Raw genomic sequence first — 19,061 nt, 5'->3', positions numbered from 1 at the left:
GAACAAACCTGAAGAGAAATATATGCCACGCATTGAAGCAAAACGTTTTGTGGCAACAAATATTGCATGAAATAGAAATTTTAAAACCTTTTATGCTTGTTCAGCCTCCCGAAAGTTTGTCTCACTCTTGCCTCACACGTCCTACAATGAACCTGCTTACAGAGCGTCTTTCCAGTACCCCAAATAATTATTTTACTCCTCCTGCACTCTCTCTGTGTGTTCGCATGAGTTAACCTGGTAACAAATCTCACAAAAACATCCATGAAGTCCATCAGCTAGCAACATCACACATCCACTGACACGCAACACTTCTCCCGGACACCTGCTGCACACACACCAACACACCCTTTCACCTCCCCAGTCTCTAGTCTGCCCCCATCCCGCCCCTCCTGGTGTGTCTCACCGCCCCCCTCACACTTTCTGATGTCCTCCCTCCCTACTCTGGCTGGCCCGGCAGCTGCCTAGCCACTTACATTTTAGGTCTTTTGCTGTCGCGCGCATCACAAATGGCACACGACCAGTGTGTGAACGTAGCTCAGCCCCTTGCTACCCTACCCTTACACAGCGCAATCATGCACACTCACTACTTTCAATGGGCACCCAAGGAGGCCTCTCCCAATTTTCACACATCCTCCTTTCCAAAACTCCTTGGGCCATTTTTTTTCGCGATCCTGCCCTCCCCTCTTCTTGGCTGCCTTTTTCTTAGAATATGAACAATGAGTGAACAAAATACCACACACCACTTGGACTGGTCAAGAAAATATTTTTTTAATTCTGTTGTTTTTTTGTAAACGTCAAATCAGAGTGGTGATCAATAACTTGAAGCAAGATTTGTTGACTATTAGTAGAACTGTTGTAAAGTTCACTATGACCAATTTGTAAATCGGGTCATCCATAAGTGAAATTACCACAAAATGAATCTGCCTCAGGATACATAATCGAGATGAAGAACTCATTTGCTGCTTGTAGAACGGCAAGGTCATGAAAAGTGCAAATATGTGCGCTATCTATTGCTTTGCAAGATGCGATTGTGCTAACTATAATGCTAACTACATTCCCAACATATATTTGGTGACATTTGAGACTTGTTGACCATTTCTGCGTCTTTTCAACTCTAATGGACATGTCAACTTTTCAGACCATGCATTATTGCCCTTAATTTGATTATAAATACTGTAATGTTTTCAACATTTATGAGCCAAACACGGATAAGTCCTATATTACTTCTGTCTATGTGAACCCTCCCACCGTCCTAAATCCGTGAAGTTTATTTTAACCTCCTTGGACGGTGCTGTTTCACTTCTTGTGGCCCCTCGCACTGCACTCACACCTGCCAACAAACATATGTGTGCTACATCTACACATTGTGTTCCTTTTCCAGCCTTCTTTGATGCGTGTGCGTGCATGCATACACACACACACACACACACACACACACACACACACACACACACAAACCCAAGGTAGAGTGCAGCAGAGTTATAATTACGCTAAGTGCTCCTGAGATTAAGACAGATAAGGTTGCCGTCATTCAATTAATGTCAGACAGATTTGATGTTGCTGTCGGCGGCCATTATAGAAGATTGAGTATTCAAAGATTATAATGAGCACACATTTTTCTATTAGGGAAGAGTGTAAAATTACAGCATTGATTTAGATTTCTGATGAACAGTTAGTCGCAGTGTATCTTCATCTTCAAGTCATTTTTTTAGGTCCATAGTCACAAAAAAAGCAAAGTTTTAATATAAAGTAGCAATACCGCATCCACATAACCAAACCAAATGCACGGTTAACAGCAGGAACGATGAGTAGTTAGAAGAAAATAAGTGCAATTTGAAAAAGATCGGTCTTTTATGTCATAAATTGAGATATGATGGTTGTTTATCAACCTATTGTGCTGACCTTCCAATCATTTCGGCTAGGGCCTAAATGTGTTCCGATGAGGGAAGCATTTTCCCATTTTAAGGCTGCATGAGGCCTACTAGCAGCAGGTCTCTAACCGTGCTTGGTAGCAACTGCCATCTCCCCCTGGATACCCCGCCCCGCCAGCACCACCGGCACCCCCAGGGGTCCGTGTGCTCCTTATACGGCCTTGAGGACTGCCCGTGAGCCTCTACGGGAGGTCAAAGTGACAGTTCCAAATACGGCAGGCGCTATGTCGCGGGGGACGCACCACCCTGTCACTCATGAGCCCCCCTGAAACCTGATGAATGGCCGTCAGACTCCACACCCCTCCCCTAACTCCCACACACTAACTTCCATGCCCTAGCAGCATCCAAATATGGCAGAGGGCCGAGGTCGGTACCTTAGTGAATGGTCAAGGTTGTGTATATAAGGCGACCTGGCAGCAGGGAGCACCGTAGCTGGTTCAGCAGCAGCACTGGTTGGGTCATTCTCTCCGAGCCGCAGACACTCTCCTAAGGTAAGATGCTAATGTCAGGACTCCTGGGGGCCACACATCTGGTATGGGCGACACACTTTGGATAGAACCTTTGTGGAACAATCTGTACAGGGAAAGGGAAATTGAATGTCAATGTATTGTATAATGTGGTTTGAAAGAATAATTACATACAGGCAATTTTTTGAAGCCGATGATTATGTTAACATTGCGACAATGTGAGCCAATTTACCATTCAATAAGCATGCAACAAGGCTTACAGGCACATATATTGACATATAGTTTATATTTTGACATTGAAATAATTACAGACACGTTGATTGACTGGGAGAGCATTGGATTTTACTCAACGTCAGCGAGAATGGGGTACTTCTGTCTGTAAATCTGAACATGGTAGAAAATGAATGTTTGGATAAGTACTCGATTAGCAACAAAATATTACATTAGACATGCCACTGTAAACTTTGTAAAACACGCAGGGGGTTGGCTTAATTTTCGCAATCTATACAGGGCAAAAATAAAATGTCTGTTTTTTTCATGTCAATATCGTCAAAGCCTAAAATAAAAATGATATTGTTTTTGTTAAACATCATCCATCTATCAACTGGTAATGATAATAATACAAATAGTAATAATAACACATCACACATATATTACGCTTCCTCAACATTCACTGTAGTGTCAAATATTGGGCAAGGAAGTACATTTTCTGTTTAAGTGGCATTTGCTCAGTTTTACCTAAAATGTCCACTTATTTACAAAATGGATTCTCACTAGTGTCTTCTTATCTCATATCGTATAAAGGCAAATCTATTATATTGGCTCCACTCGATTCAATTAATAGATATCTCTCATCCTAAATGGCATTTGGCACTAAAGCCAGTGTTTTCAAGTGTATTTTATCTTTTACATAAGAAATTCCACTTTTATTCTGAAAAAAAACTAAAAGCATTGCAATGTTATCATAGACAGAATGTTGTATAAACATGGTAATTGTAGTTGCTTCTACTTTGACATGCATTCCATGCAAAGTCTACTGATTTGTTTAAAGTGGGTAAATTAGTGATATGTTGTAGCTAAAGACGTTAGCAATGGTTTTACACTTTAGGTAGAGCATTAATCCTCACAAAAGTTGCCTAAACTGGCTGTTATTCGCTTCACAAATCCCATCAGTGTCTTTGGGTGTTTAAACTTGCCTTCATACCAGCGTTTGGTCCGCAGAAACCAACATGTGTGACGACGAAGAGACTACCGCCCTTGTGTGCGACAACGGCTCCGGCCTGGTGAAGGCTGGCTTCGCCGGAGACGATGCCCCCAGGGCTGTGTTCCCTTCCATCGTGGGCCGCCCCCGTCACCAGGTAAGATGCCCTCATATCCACACATTTATACAATCGCAAACCGTTTAAGAAAAGGGTCCTAATGATTCTGAATAATCTTGTATGTGTTTCAATTTTGAGAAAGAGTTGTTAATTGGACACGTCTTCCCCCGCCCCAACCAAAAAAACAGAACACGTGACTTGGCTCAGCCAATCAGAAAGAAAATATAAAACTCAAACCAATTAAAAACAGGTGTGTGACATAATGTTATATTTTATACACAGTATACTGACAATAAAATCACATTAATTTTCATTTTTAATACATAAAAATCTAACCCTCTCCCACTTTTGTTTTCTGAACACAACACTGTCGATACAGAAAGGCAGTTCAGTTTGAGTCATATGTAGGGTGGTGGGAATCACTCTTTATTTATTTATCTTTCTGTTTATTCGTTTATTTATTTATTCGTTTATTTATTTTTAGCATTGGTTTTAATATGCTATTTTTGCTGTAATGTGAGGCCTGCTGGGTGTAAGTCATGTCATCTTTTATTGCACCCCTGTGGTATTTGCCTCCTTGAGATAAAATTAGTCCCCCAAGAAGTGACCTGCGTCGTTATTTGGCAGCTTTGTGCAATGATCACTATGTACACGTGTGAGAGTTATCCATTAAGAGCAAGGCCATTTTGCTTTCATACCGTGTGCAAATGTATGTTTTTCTTACCCATTATTTCCCCCCCTCCAGGGTGTCATGGTCGGTATGGGTCAGAAGGACTCCTACGTCGGCGATGAGGCCCAAAGCAAGAGAGGTATCCTGACTCTCAAGTACCCCATCGAGCACGGAATCATCACCAACTGGGATGACATGGAGAAAATCTGGCACCACACCTTCTACAACGAGCTGAGAGTGGCCCCCGAGGAGCACCCCACCCTGCTCACCGAGGCCCCCCTTAACCCCAAGGCCAACAGGGAGAAGATGACCCAGATCATGTTTGAGACCTTCAACGTCCCTGCCATGTATGTGGCCATTCAGGCTGTGCTGTCCCTCTACGCCTCCGGCCGTACGACCGGTGAGACGTCACACTATATAATGCAGAAAACACAACAATCTATTGTTAGAATATGTATATTTTAATTCTCACAACATATTTGTGACACGTTTTACAATTGCATTTTATGCGCAGCTTTTACGACTTTTACGCATGTGTTCCGTGACTCACGCATACCGATTCATTCAGGTGCCCCATATCTAACCACGTTGCATCATCTACCTCCTTCCAGGTATTGTGCTGGATGCTGGTGATGGTGTGACCCACAACGTCCCCGTCTATGAGGGTTACGCTCTGCCCCACGCCATCATGCGTCTGGACTTGGCTGGTCGCGATCTGACCGATTACCTGATGAAGATCCTGACCGAGCGTGGCTACTCTTTCGTCACCACCGGTGAGTAGCGGGGGAGAAAACAAATCGTGCAAGAAATTGAGATTGGTTAATAAGTTACGTGTGAATCAAAAACTCTAATTTTGCCCACTGTATAGCTGAGCGAGAGATCGTGCGTGACATCAAGGAAAAACTGTGCTACGTCGCTCTGGACTTCGAGAACGAGATGGCCACCGCCGCCTCCTCCTCTTCCCTGGAGAAGAGCTACGAGCTTCCCGACGGTCAGGTCATCACCATCGGTAACGAGAGGTTCCGTTGCCCCGAGACCCTGTTCCAGCCTTCCTTCATTGGTGCGTTGTGTGTCCCCCTACCCAGCACGTTTATTGTGCATTCTGAGCGTCCTAACATTTGCTCTCGTAACCTCCACAGGTATGGAGTCCGCCGGTATCCACGAGACCGCCTACAACAGCATCATGAAGTGCGACATCGACATCCGTAAGGACCTGTACGCCAACAATGTGCTCTCCGGTGGTACCACTATGTACCCCGGTATTGCTGACCGTATGCAAAAGGAGATCACCGCCCTGGCACCCAGCACCATGAAGATTAAGGTATATGATTTTTTTTTCTTTTTTTGGGGGCGGCGGAGGGTTTGGAGGGCAGGCCAGCATAGAAAACATCAATGTGATACATTTATAAAAAAGAAACATACATTAAAAAAAATCATGAACAAAAATAGAGTTAGCAACACGTCAGCATTTGCCACCGCTTTATGTATGCTGCTAAAAAAGGAATGAGAAGATTAAATACTTATTAAATATAGATTAAACACAAACGTAATGCATTTCAAGGGTAATTACAACTGAGCTTCACCACATAAAAATGTTTCAAAAAATGTACTGGACTAGACATGCACGATGCCATAGACATAGAACCCTCGGGTTTAGGGCTATACCCACAAGCGCGCCATTCCTCAGTTTGTTCCAAATTCTAAATGTATATCATTTTATTTTAATTCAGAAAATATTTCATTTACTGAATTTTAAGATTCACTTTGCCAAACAGTTCCTGCTCTGGGCTCTAAGCACAATATTTTGTTTTACATTGTATTTTTCCCTCCATTATGAAAACAAGTTTTGGGTTGATTACAAAAGAATAAACAGCACCCTCTTGTGGGAAATGGCCTCCAGTTTGGTGTCCCTCGGGGGTTGTCTTCATTATTTTAGGCATTGATTTCACATCATTTAAATGAATAATAATGAATTATTTCACATTTTATTATGTGAAAGATTATTTATGCATCAATGGCCCCTTACAGACACTTACCAAATTTGGGGATTTGGAATGCTGGGGAAAAAATGACCCTTTGGGCCCCACCATTTCCATGCCGCAAACTGCATGATTCTGATGAACGTTTAATGCTAACCTGTTGCTGACCACTGTCTCCCATTTTCCCCTTCAACTAGATCATTGCTCCCCCTGAGAGGAAGTATTCCGTCTGGATTGGTGGCTCCATCCTGGCTTCCCTGTCCACCTTCCAGCAAATGTGGATCTCCAAGCAGGAGTACGATGAAGCAGGCCCCAGCATTGTCCACAGGAAGTGCTTCTAAATCCTACGTCTGCCCCAGCTCCTCCATCCTCTCCGCCACCAGCTTTGCGGAAATCAAGCAAGAAAAAGAAGCAGGAGAATCAACCTCTGTGGCACTGCAACATTCTGCTGTCAATGGACTGCCTGTCTGTGCTGTTGACCTTCTGAACTATGCATTTTTTTCAACAAATGTGCATATTGTATAGCTGTCTGTTGCCTGTGTTGTACGGAGAAAGGCTGTGAAAACACCACTGAACCATGCCTCCAACCTCAAAAAAACTTTAATAAAAAATAACAACTACATGTTTCCCAACACATGTGAATGTAAGTGTATATACATATTAATAATGTATTAAAGTCCATTATTTGGTACTTTTGACCTTGCTTTATTATTTTCTAATAGATGACAAGCAAAACTTAATGATCGTAATAATGGCAATAGAGCCAAATGATGGGAGTGTGGGAATCATAGACTGACATGAGAAATTGAACAAAATATTCACCAACGGGTCAAATAGAATTTACAAACTGTAAACATGTAAGTGATTTGTATGAAAGGATCACAGGGTCTCATCAAACCTCCGTGATGCAGAGTGGGTCTCTCTCCTTTTGCCATTGCAGATTCCAATGAAAGAGGAGATACTGCATTGCTTCCGAATTTGACTTGCCAGGAATGTACCCTGACAGCAGAAGCATGAGTAGCTCCGTTTTTGGCCCCGACTAGAATGACTGACACCCAACACTCTCAGTCCTGTACTATGATGTTAGAGGACTCCGGCCATCTTTAGGCAAAACATGGAACTGCAATGCGGAACTGGAGCGCCATTCAAACTGCCTTAAAGGACACGACCTTAGCTTTGAGTGGTTGGATTCAATAACCTTCAGTTTTGGTACATTCATGGAAACTTATCAATTTTCACTTGAATTGGTCTGAAAAGCACTTATGTACTATGAAAATATGTATCTTTGGTCACCAAGATACAGTGACAAGCAGAACAACCGGAATTTTTGCCACATTATATTATATAGTAATAGTTACAATACTTTGTGATTTTTTTAAATTTATACTTTTTATATTGTTTGAAAATCATAATCAGAAATCCTTTAATAGTCAAATTTAATAGTAAAATTCAAGTCATTCAGATTTTTTCTGGTGGGGTTTCTAGTTTTGATTTGTTTTTGTTTTTTTTGAAAATGCGTCTTTACAAAAATATTATTTATGTATGCAGTGTATAGATTAAGGACAAGAACCGTCGTGCGTTCTGTCACAGGATGCAGTTAATTGTCAATTGTATTGTACGTATTTTATTGTCTCTCTGTATATACACTCATATTCGTGGCGTGAGTTTGTGTTACTTCCGGGTTAAGTAAACGCTGCGCGAATGGCTGCCGCTGCGCAGTAAAAAAATCTTAGCACGTGACTGTAAAGTGTCCTTGAGAGTTTTGAAAGGCGCTTATAAATAAAAGGTATTATTATTAATTATTAATTGTTCTATATTTGTATGTGCATTACTTGTTAGCAGCAAATCCTGGTGTTGCATGTAATCATTGTAAACATCTACATTTGTACTACTTTATTCATCCGACAAATCATTATCGTTGCTCTCGCCGCATGCATCGTTGCCTGTGACACATCAGCCACCTGTTGCTGGTAGTGTGTTTGGCTTTTTAAAGAGACGTCTCTGACTGGGCGGCGCTTATGAGGAGTATTCGAAACAGGCGGCTCCGACATGAACACCATTTGTCCCTTGCTTGCGTGAAACCCGAGCCGAGTGTAAGTACATCTAGAACCAACCGTGTACCGATTTAGAGTCTTAGACAGCCGCGACGTTCTACTGCAACGTACTCTACTGCTACCAGAAATAATGTAGGGTCTTAACAAGACTGACAGCTAGCATCATGTGTACGTAAGGGGTCAGGTGATTATCTGCACTGAGATTGCTATAAATAGCACGGACATCCATTATACAGTAGTTGAATTTTTGAAAATGTTTTCTAAAGGCATAAATAATTTTCATTTCTTACTTTTTTGCATTAATAACGCAGTTATTTACTCTGGTTTTGCCAAACAAAGCGTAAAACGGCTTTGGATTTTAATGTAAAGAACTGAGGTTATAACACTGTAATGTAATTCTGACCGCCATTTAAATCTTTCCACCCAATAAAGAGGAGGAGGCTGAGACGTCATTCGTTCGCGACGTGTCGTGTCACACCTGATTGCCTCTTTTTCTTCATTTACAATAATTATAGTATTGTATAATATTGGATTCGTGCAAAAATTTTGATTTTGTTATTTTTTAAGTCAGTTTTTTTTTCGTATACTGACACAAACCATATCCGGCCAGGCAAAGGTAGGCGGAGTCTGGAGGTCAGGCTTCTACGCCATTGGTTGAAATCTTCTCATCTGTTTTGGTTTAAATAAACGACTGCGAAGCCTACCTTAAAGAAAATAGTCATAATAATAAGAGCTCCATTTTCCATCTTGGGTGAGCAATTTACGCAGCAAGAACAACAATGTTTTTTAGACTCGTGTGATTTCTTGCTCGACCGTCTATTGGCGAAGGTGATTATCTGCGAAGGGAAGAAGATGGTTACCAAAAGGATGCGCTCGGAGTACATGAAGAAATTTAAAGACCCAAAATGGGAGACTTACTCGAAATGTTATGAGGAGTTGCTGAAGTACAGGTTGGCTCGAAGGCTTCTGGAGCAGTCGCACAACCCCTGGTTCTGGAGCGGATCCGATAGCGACTCGGATTCAGCTGGAGGAAATTCACCTCAGGCCGACAAGAGCAAAGCGCAGTGTTGTGAAAAAGGTGATGAGCCTACAGGGGTCGAGCTGGAAGAGTGCCGAGGGGCCCAGCTTGATGTACCAAGTCTTCCCATCCTGGAGCAAGAGGAACAACGTAATTTGGGGATTTAAACCTCCAAAGTTTGATACATGGTTGTTGTCTCGCTCTCTCTAAATTATTTCTCTTTGCTGTTAGATTGCCATTCTCAGGGGGCAGAACAGAGTGTCAGTAAACACAAAAGTGTTACTCACCAGCAACCACAAGCAGGTACTGAAAGAATACACGTGGTCACCCACGAACCATAATAAGATAATACAGTACTAATAAATTCTGTTAATATGAACGTTGTCATAAATATTGCATTACGTTGTATACACAATGCAGAAATTAGATAATTAACAACCAAGACGCCTATGATACAGTCTGCGACAGTGAAAAAAAAATGTACAAGCACTTTTATACATGTGTGACTTTGGAGGTTGTGCACTGCTTCTCTATGCTTAGTGTTTCACCATGAAAAAGATCCTGCAGCTCAAGCCTCACAGCAGACAACACTACAGAAGCTTCCCAAGTTGAAGTGTGCCGGGCGGGTTAAAAAAACAGCAGTGGCCCGGCCTCCGAATGAGGACAGCAAACATCCTTTTGCTCTGTATGCATCTGGTGAGAAGGATGCTGACGTCGCCTGCAGAAAGACACACAACGTACGACCTGCTTGTTCGACCAATGAGGTGATGCATTTTCTTTTTATCAAAAGATGAACCTGCGCCTTTTACGCAGGTGCGCATTATATGTGAAGTAATATTGAACCACAACAGGTCTCGCAACAACTGTCAGCAGCCACCGACTCCATTTCCCCCTGTAGAAGAAGTAGTGCTTAACCCAAGCTTCTACTGTAGCGCCTTCTAAATTGATGTGCCTTATATTTGTAAAATTCTTATATGTTATACACAGACGTCTTATATATTATATTTGGATTTTTTTTTCATTCATTTAAGGTGCGCCTTATAGTCCGGTTCTCATTATATATGGAAAAAGTTTGAAAATACAACATTCATTGCGAGTGCGCCTTATACTCCGGTGCGCCTTATACACAGTAAAATATGGTAGTATGTTTCCTTATTCATCTGTGTGCAACTAATAACGTGCTAGATTTGAACTGGTAGCACTAGATATTAACTCTTAGTTTACACATAATGATTCACTAGTAGTACTAGACATTTCTATAAGCCTATAATACTTTGTTTTTTTTCTCCCATCCCCACCCCTTTCAATTTTAGAATGAAAATTTCCCCATTGTGGGACTATTAAAGGCTTTCTGATTCTGATTCTAATAGTGCAAATAATATACTAGTAATGTACAACTGTATATCCAACTGGTTAAAAAAGAGCATACAAGTATATGAAGGACCTTAAAGACTTTTTATATTACAAGGGTCCGAGAGCCTGACCCCTTGTTGTTGCTTGTAGATCCACGCATCAGCTCTAAGGGCAAAGTCCAGACGGGAAGCAGAGCGACAGGTCCAGGCCCAGCGAGGCGAGCGTCGCAGAGCCAAGTCGGCTGATTTGGAGCAAGTCAGAAAGAGGGTTCCGCCTGAGTTTAACCCTTGGCTCACTGAGTACATGCGCTGCTTCTCTGCTCGCTCTCGATGAAATATAGTCACTCGCGCACCCATTCACACACACAAACGTAATAATACTAAGCCAAGCAGGTTCCATGGCTCATAGGTCATTGAAAATAAGGATATTTGATGGCAATTCTTTATTTTGTATTTATTTATTTTTTGGGGGTGACCAATATCAATACTGTATAGGTATTAAATCTTAAGTACTCAGCAATACTACAAATTAACAAAACTTGGACTTGGAATAAAATTACATTTTAAACGACAGATAATTGTGAATTTTGCGTCGTTTTGAATAATTTACCCTCATGTCAAACGGCTCCCGTGGAAAGGATTATACATACATATTTTATGCCAGATTTGCCCCAACTACTGGTGGCTGGTATCAACATCTTTTATAAACACCCAATACTTTGCATTAAAGCGGATTACAGCCCAATACGATAGAATAACGAGACTCATCCATCCGAAACTGAAAGTAACATAAGGTAATTCTAATGTCTATATACAGATATTAAAATGAGAATTTTAAAGCCAAACAGAATATAGATCCAATCCCTTTAAAACTGTACAAGCGAAGGGCCTATTTCTTTCCTAGATCTGTTACAAGGCAGCATGTGGCGCTAGTGGTTATCACGCCTGCCTCAGTTTTGAAATACAGGGTCCAAATCACGGTTCTAGATTTGCTGTGTGGGGTTAGCATGTTATCCCCATGCATCACACTTCCTCCCACATTCCTTAAACACGCCTGTTAGGTTTAATGGCTGTTTAAATTGTGCATGGTGTGTGAATGCAAGTGTAAATATGTCTTCATTTTTATGTATTCAAGCCGACCAATTCTGTGTTGGTTGGTTCGCCTTGGGCTCACTTGCAAGCCTGATGAGGACATGACCACTAAAAACACAAGGGCATATTTAGAAAGTCACTTTTTGATAGTTTTGTCATGAGATTGTGATCACCACTAAGAATGTATATCCCATATCAAACATGTAATAATACTATAATTTGTCTTTGTCAATACTAAAAAAATGCCTGCCTTTCAGGTTTACATATATTACATATTGCTGTTGTAGACAAACTGGTGTACAGCACAATTTTTGTTGAGAAGAGCAAAGCGTGCTTTCACAACTGTTTTTAGGCTGTCTAAAGGATGTGTATGTACAGGTGCTGCAGTGGTTATCTCCAGGAGGGTTATAAATTAACCTTATTCAGGTGTTTCGATCACTAGGTCTATTTGATTTTTCATCGTTTTCATTTTAACATGAGGCCAACGTTGACACAAATTCGACAATGGACATAAGCCAAATCAACTCTCACAAAAAGACACTTGGAAGGCTAATAAGCTCTGTGCCATATAATGAAATTTTGTTTAGAAGCTAAAATTATCTTTTTTTTGTTTAGTATATTGAAGTCAGGTGTTACTGTTTGTGCTGTAAGTGGAATACCAGCATGATTCTGTAAATACAGCTTTGAACAAAGATGTGAATTTTTGTGCAATATTAACACACTGGAAATAGTGTGACGGTTGACAATCATTAAGGTGAATCTGAACATTTGTCACTCTTGCTTAAATTGTTGTTAGAAGTTCTTTTCTCCATTAAACTTGATTTGACAGTGAAGAATGTTCATTGTTATTTGAGTACTGTACTGTATTTGAGGTGCCGATATTAAGTCTGAATTGAATGGTTTGGTTTAGTTTGAGTTACAAGGTGTTGTTTCCTTTGTCACCTCATCTTCAGAACATGAATAAGATGTTATTGTGATGAAAGCTGTCACAACCACAATGCACTTAGAAGTTCCATTTTTTACATCATGTTTACCTTTCAAATTTTAAATAAACCGTTTGCACCCATTTCCTCCGTTTTTTTGTGCCCACCAAGTCATGTATGATTAAAGAAAAAGGTTAACAGAATTTGCGTTTTTATTTTAAAAACATATGCTTTTCATAACAGCAACATGAATAAAATATGTATAAATTCAGGAATTGAAGTGATGACAAAGATGCAAGACAACCCGATATTAAGCAAACAATGCCACTATCAGATTAATTCAACTTTACGTAATATTCTTAATATCAAATTATTCTCTCCATAATGTGCTTTAAATTTTAACAACAGGGACTATGTAAAATGAAATACAGAATGTTTATCCAAAAAAAAGACGCCATGGCTAATTCTTCAAATTAAACCTTATGAATACAGTTAAAACAATCAGCTTTGGAGGCAAACATAAACCCTTAGGGCAATTTACAAAAAAAAAAAAATCAAACAATTGATGAAAACTACTTTTTTTAACCACAGCAGTCTAGTCAAAAGTCATGTAAACAAACAACACAGATAGTGAGGGACATCTTTCTTTAAATCCTTTGGATGAAACATGCTACAGTGACATATGTTGCTTATGATGAATGACAACTGCACAATGTATTTAATTTACACATCAGATAGGCTGTAGGATAGAATAAGAAGAATCTTGCTTACATTACTGAGTGCAACTACAACCGGCGCTATCCATTTACAAAATATACAATCGGCAGTCTATCATACTGCTTGGATAAACCATAGCTCAATATGATGAGAATACAGGAGAGTGAAGCGCGCGAGGATATCAAATTCAATAATATGCCTTCATAATAAAATTGTATTGATATTGGAAATTTCCCCATTGTGAGACAAATAAAGGTTTCCTTATCTTATATTTTAAGAAAACATGCGTCAAGCTCTATATACAGTTTCATTGTACAGTTTATAAGATGCGTTCGCCAAAAGGGGTGCAGGCGTACATGTCAAGGGGCGTGAGATGTAAACAGCAAGAGAGGTAATGTCACAAATACAGGTGAGCTGGCATACACACTATTTTACTTACATAGATGCCAAGCGTTCTACCTCAGGGATAAAGCACAGAGAGGGTCGTGGAAAAGTGGACGCAGTGTGGTGACCAAGGAGCTCTGCTAATGGGAGGGGCCGGCTGGGAAGGCTTCTCAGATTCTTGGCTACTGCAGCCATGGCGACAAAGGTTCGGCGTTAAAGTCTGGGAGGTGTCACCAGAAGTGTTTTCGATTCCACTCGGCTGTTGATGCCTTCAATATCCCATCTGAAACACGTACATTTAAAGATAAAATGAGTAAAATTCATGCTGCTTTCTACCCTGAGCAGAACATCCTGCAGTCCCATTTAACCAGTCGACAATCATGGTCTAATGAAAAAAAATAATAACGTTAGTCCAACGACGAAAAGGTTTCTTCAGCCGTCATCTGTACTTCTTTGAAGGTGTCGGACGTTTCGCTTCTTATCCAAGATGCTTCGTCAGCAAACAGCAAAACCTTTCACTAAAGCGCCATGGTGGGGTGAGGTTCAATTTGGTTCGTTCGTATAACAGACTTCTTGGGCAACATAGGCTTAGTTATGCTGATGAGGTGATACCAGAGCAAATGGGGAAATCAGGCCAGTCGTAGACCTCATTCTCAGGCAGGACAATAGAAGTAATCAGTCAGGATAATAGAATAAATCAGTGTAGCCGCAGGGAGTGGTCCTCTGCTCCCCCAACCCGAGCGCAGGGACCTATCATAGCAGAGTCCGGCACCACCATGTCTGGACAGTAGGGATATATGTAGGGCCGACACTACCAGCAAAAGACTTTAGTTTGCTGATGAAGCAGCTTGGGTAAGAAGCGAAACGTCCGACACCTTCAAAGAAGTACAGATGCCGCTGAGGAAACCTTTTCATCGATGGACCATTCCTGTACGACTACGAGCTTACACAGGCGTATGATAACGTTAGGTAAAAACATTACCCCAAAATAAAATCTACACCTTTTAGCAACTCACTAACAAGAACATATTTCCACATAGAAGTCCTCCTCGGTTTAATCAAGTTTTCAGTTAATGAAGAATGCATGATGAACTTGTTTGCACAATAGTGTAAGAATAATAATAATGTGGCATGATAGTTACCTTGCCGTTTTTCAATTTTGTTTTCTATTGAAGCCCTTTTTTTCATCTATATTATATTTAGCGAACATGTTTGAATAGGTTGGTCGAATTTCAGGTTACGCCCCCGCCGCTATAACAGAACGTTCTTGTAAATCAAGGAACCACTGCACATGCTTGCATCACAAGCCGACTACCTGTGAGCCTACTAGCAGCCACACTCCTGGGTGCCCTGTGGCTGAGCACGACGGGGAGAACGGAGTTGGCGCAGTGCAGCATCCCCGTATTGGATGCCGGATCCCATTCTCTCTGGATCCAACTCCCCTAAAATAAAAATTTAAAGGGAAAGAAAGAGGAAATGAATGGATGTTCCCGCACATCAGAATGAGAAAAACTCTCAATTATCTCCCGGGCCGAAAATTAAAATCACACAAAATCATCTAATCATATAAAGTCATCCCTTCCCGATTTGTCATCGTCTGTGGAAGATTGTGCAACATCAAACAATGAATAGAGTGGAAAAGTCAACTGCAGTTGAGATTTTGATTGATGTATTATCTTGGCCATTACGTTGTAAGTGTATGGTCACAGGAGGGTCACTGCAGTAATGTGAGTATTTGTGATTCGAAATAACAATGAGAGCACCTACCCGATTCTATCTTGTTGAGAATTTTGCGAGCGCACTGCACAAAAGCTTCTTCCACGTTCTCTCCTGTCAGAGCGCTGGTCTCCAGGAACATCAGTTCTGAAACACAGAATGTTTTCATCCTACTGAATATTTAACATGCACAAAAATATATTTCCTCTCAAAAGTTTCTTCTGTCACATCAACATACCGTTCTCCTGAGCGAAGCGTGACGCCTCCAGGAAGGTCACCTCTCTGTCAGCATCCAAATCCTTCTTGTTTCCGCACAGGATGATGACGATGTTCTGACTGGCCAGCATTCGGGCATCACTGAGCCATGTGGTGAGAGCGTTGTAGGTCTCACGACTGCAATGGGGGGGGGGGGCAACACGTGACTCACGAGAGCAGCGAGGAAGGCAGTCTCAAAATGATTTCCGATATGCCTGAATGACTTGAATTAAACAAAATGGCGCCTCATGGTTACCTCGTGATGTCATAGACCAGCAGGGCTCCCGCTGCGCCTCTGTAGTAACTCCTGGTCACTGACCTTCGAAAAAAACAAGAAACATTTAGAATATAGTCACGTCCAAATTGGACCTAAACCCATTAAGACAAGTGTATTATTTTATTAGAATCTGTTGCTACGCGCTGTTTCTAATACATATACATTTAAAGGACAACCGACGCCTCCGGACATGTTGTGTCCATAATTTGTAAAATCGCTTCAAATGACTTCTACTGAGCGTATTTTACAAAGATTCCACCGCATATAGCTTTATTTTACATTTTACGACTTGCGCTGAATATTCAGGAAGTTTTGTTTTTGAGTTGGTGACGATTCCTGATGTCACGTCACGGAAGGAACGCCCCTGACCGAGAAAGCGACACACAATGCATTTTGCGGTACTTTGTTTGGTCTGAAAACTTCGTCTTGATCCGTGTTGATGAGAATTAGAAATTAGAAATTAGAAGGAAAACACATGAATAATGTGATGGTGAATTGTTGTGTGTTGCACCGAGACAACTATTTGATATTCGCTGACAAAAATTCCCAGGAGATAAATCAGCCCATTTCCACGGAGCATAGTCGCCATCTTCTGCATTTTTTGGGTGCTACATTTCTGTCCTGGCGGCTCGAATTCATACGGGAGGACTTCTTTAATCGATTGCAAACATTCATGCTTTCCTCTTCAGAACTACAGTAAAGTCTCGTTATATCGATATCGGATATATCGATAGTCCCGGTTATATCGATACTATTTCTATGCACGCACGGAGAAAATTACATGCAAACAAGGTCGGATATATCGATAGTGCCGGTTATATCGATATTTTTTCGGACTCCCTTGAATATCGATATAACGAGACTTTACTGTATTTGAATCATATTCATAACTGGATGAGTAACAAGAAAGCATCTTCTCCGAATCTGAAGCCATTGTTTTGATTCTCGAGCAAGGCAAGACGTCTTGGCATGACACCACGAACAAGGGGGCAGGACCTTCTGAAACTGGCCACTTCCGGGTTCAATTTGAAGTAGTTTTTAGACACTTTAACTCATTTTTATTGATGTTTTGCATTTGACTAAAAATATCATCCTGCGTGTTTTGGGTATTTTAGATGCTATACAACGTTTTTCTGATGTCAGTTAGGAAACAAAAATGTGGTGTTGGTTGTCCTTTAAGTGGTGCAAATTCCTCTTGTGCTCCAAAGCAAAATCTCTCTTCAATTTAAATGACAGCACGGTATTGTCGGTTGATTACTAAATAAATAAAAATGCCCTACCTGAACCGCTCTTGTCCAGCTGTGTCCCAAATTTGCAGTTTGACAATTTTATTGACCACACTGATGATTTTAGAGCCAAACTCCACTCCAATTGTGTGATTTGATTCATCCTTAACTGAAAAAAAAGCATGAACTCTTAAAACATCAACTTGTAATGAAGATACCACACAAATATATGTCAGAAAAGAAAGGAGTTGCTGAAGCCGATTTAAAAGATTTATATGAAGTTGAAGATGACCATTAAAATGATAAAAATGATGACCTCCAAATATTGCTTTTTAATTTGTTGATTGCCTTTCCCAGCACTATTTAAACAATAAAACAATATTGCAACAGGAGAATATCTCTGACTTACATCTCTTCTCTATAAAGTGATGCAGCAAACATGATTTGCCGGTTCCAGCATTCCCAATGACCAGGAATTTAAACAAGAAATCTAAAAAAGGGAAAAGGGAAAGAAATGCAGGCACTTGAAAATCCAACAGAACATTAATTGTTACGGGGTATCAATTCATCCTGATAGCAGAAAGAAAAAGGAAAATTGTTATGCAGCGGCTGTCATTTTCAAAGAAAATGGTGAATGCTTTACTCATTTTTAAGTATAGGGGAGAGATTGTTTTATTAAGGCAGATTAAGAATGTGTATGGAGATGTGGATGTTTGTTCAGGGCGTTACAAAAAATGATTCAAATCTGAAAATCGGTTTTCATTTGATGAACCAAAAGGAATCACTACAATAGAAAATCATTGCATCTGTGCAACATGTAAAATTGTCTTTTGTGGAGGGATACACACAGCATATATTTGTTGCTGATGACACGATGGCAGATTATGAATTTTAGGGGTCACTGGTTATTTAGCTTGCAGTTAACCAAACTAGCTTTTTGGAATGTCAGCATAAACCACACAGGAACATGAATCAGGGTATATTCCACACAGATCTGAAACAAACTCAGAAATGTGAGCCAAGTGTTTTGAAAATTTTGGATCGAATAAACTTGCCGGACACACCCAGTCTGTGAAATTACTCACGTCAAAAACATTGGCAATCCAGTAACAGCACTTGAAGTCCAGAGGCAAGACATTAAAAATAGCAGTAATTTGTAAATAAAGACAAGAGTCGGAGAAATGATGACATTTTTATCTAATTAGATTCAGATTAATGAGTTTTGCATTGTGATGACGTCGTCAACTGTGACTTCTGTTGCCATGGTATTTTAAAGTCAGCATCATTTTGCCAGTGGCTAGGTTAGCATGTCAGCTAATTATTTACGAATGAGGGGGGGGGGGTAAAAAGCCCCCTCGACACACCTGTCCCCTTTCCCATCTTTGAGACGACATGACGGCGTCCACTGTGGCTATTCAACAAAACGGACACCTTACCGTAAGACTCTGACATCGCCAGTTTGGCGTTACGAAACAGTACTGATGAATCTAGACAGGGTCTGAGATGGTTGACAGATGGAGAGCTAAGCTAAGTGAAGCAAAATAGTCCCGTTGATGATTTCCGCGGATTGCAACCGTGTTACTCCTTTGACTTCCCGTTCGTGTTTTGTTGTTTCAAAATAAAAGCTTATTGGCTGACGAGAGACAACAGCCTTCATTGCGTCGTTTTCAATGGTTTTACT

General features: G+C 40.7%; 3 protein-coding genes across 4 annotated transcripts; 2 read left to right on the top strand and 1 right to left on the bottom strand.

Annotated features, from left to right (window-relative positions):
- Nucleotides 1-2,272: 2,272 nt before the first annotated feature.
- On the top strand, nucleotides 2,273-7,057 carry acta1b (actin alpha 1, skeletal muscle b). Its single transcript, XM_088992747.1, has 7 exons — nucleotides 2,273-2,422; nucleotides 3,620-3,756; nucleotides 4,463-4,787; nucleotides 4,999-5,160; nucleotides 5,256-5,447; nucleotides 5,527-5,708; nucleotides 6,564-7,057. Exons 2-7 carry the CDS (start codon nucleotides 3,628-3,630, stop codon nucleotides 6,705-6,707), a joined length of 1,134 nt encoding a protein of 377 aa, XP_088848873.1. The 5' UTR covers nucleotides 2,273-2,422; nucleotides 3,620-3,627; the 3' UTR covers nucleotides 6,708-7,057.
- A 1,250-nt stretch (nucleotides 7,058-8,307) lies between these two features.
- On the top strand, nucleotides 8,308-13,367 carry ccsapb (centriole, cilia and spindle associated protein b). The gene is made up of 5 exons (XM_088992744.1): nucleotides 8,308-8,459; nucleotides 9,211-9,588; nucleotides 9,670-9,741; nucleotides 9,979-10,202; nucleotides 10,942-13,367. The coding sequence occupies exons 2-5, from the start codon at nucleotides 9,273-9,275 to the stop codon at nucleotides 11,122-11,124; spliced, it is 795 nt and encodes a 264-aa protein (XP_088848870.1). The 5' UTR covers nucleotides 8,308-8,459; nucleotides 9,211-9,272; the 3' UTR covers nucleotides 11,125-13,367.
- rab4a (RAB4a, member RAS oncogene family) lies at nucleotides 13,000-18,963 on the bottom strand. 2 transcript variants are annotated; one of them, XM_088992746.1, is made up of 8 exons: nucleotides 18,817-18,963; nucleotides 17,790-17,870; nucleotides 17,435-17,549; nucleotides 16,134-16,196; nucleotides 15,861-16,015; nucleotides 15,674-15,769; nucleotides 15,222-15,348; nucleotides 13,000-14,189 (listed from the first exon to the last, which is right to left on the bottom strand). In XM_088992746.1, the coding sequence occupies exons 1-7, from the start codon at nucleotides 18,830-18,832 to the stop codon at nucleotides 15,233-15,235; spliced, it is 642 nt and encodes a 213-aa protein (XP_088848872.1). In that variant the 5' UTR covers nucleotides 18,833-18,963; the 3' UTR covers nucleotides 13,000-14,189; nucleotides 15,222-15,232. The 2 variants fall into 2 exon arrangements, with proteins under 2 accessions (XP_088848872.1, XP_088848871.1); XM_088992745.1 differs by having other exon boundaries at nucleotides 18,745-18,942.
- Between the last annotated feature and the right edge of the window lie 98 nt (nucleotides 18,964-19,061).

This window comes from Hippocampus bargibanti, linkage group LG03 (genome assembly GCF_051943395.1).
Source record: "Hippocampus bargibanti isolate YZ-2025 linkage group LG03, ASM5194339v1, whole genome shotgun sequence".
In the NCBI taxonomy this organism is placed as follows: domain Eukaryota; kingdom Metazoa; phylum Chordata; class Actinopteri; order Syngnathiformes; family Syngnathidae; genus Hippocampus; species Hippocampus bargibanti.
The sequence above is the reverse complement of the archived record's forward strand: the minus strand, read 5'-3'. Positions and strand labels throughout refer to the sequence as shown.

Excerpts from the sequence above, each read along its gene's own strand:
- ccsapb (XM_088992744.1), top strand. The coding sequence starts at position 9,273 with ATGGTTACCAAAAGGATGCGCTCGGAGTACATGAAGAAATTTAAAGAC. Across the intron at positions 9,589-9,669 it reads CCTGGAGCAAGAGGAACAAC|ATTGCCATTCTCAGGGGGCA; the intron begins GTAATTTGGGGA and ends CTTTGCTGTTAG. Across the intron at positions 10,203-10,941 it reads CTGCTTGTTCGACCAATGAG|ATCCACGCATCAGCTCTAAG; the intron begins GTGATGCATTTT and ends TGTTGCTTGTAG.
- acta1b (XM_088992747.1), top strand. The coding sequence starts at position 3,628 with ATGTGTGACGACGAAGAGACTACCGCCCTTGTGTGCGACAACGGCTCC. Across the intron at positions 3,757-4,462 it reads TGGGCCGCCCCCGTCACCAG|GGTGTCATGGTCGGTATGGG; the intron begins GTAAGATGCCCT and ends CCCCCCCTCCAG. Across the intron at positions 5,161-5,255 it reads CTACTCTTTCGTCACCACCG|CTGAGCGAGAGATCGTGCGT; the intron begins GTGAGTAGCGGG and ends CCCACTGTATAG.
- rab4a (XM_088992745.1), bottom strand. The coding sequence starts at position 18,832 with ATGTCAGAGTCTTACGGTAAGGTGTCCGTTTTGTTGAATAGCCACAGT. Across the intron at positions 17,871-18,744 it reads AAAGATGGGAAAGGGGACAG|ATTTCTTGTTTAAATTCCTG; the intron begins GTGTGTCGAGGG and ends TCCCTTTTTTAG. Across the intron at positions 15,349-15,673 it reads TCTCAACAAGATAGAATCGG|GGGAGTTGGATCCAGAGAGA; the intron begins GTAGGTGCTCTC and ends TTTTTATTTTAG.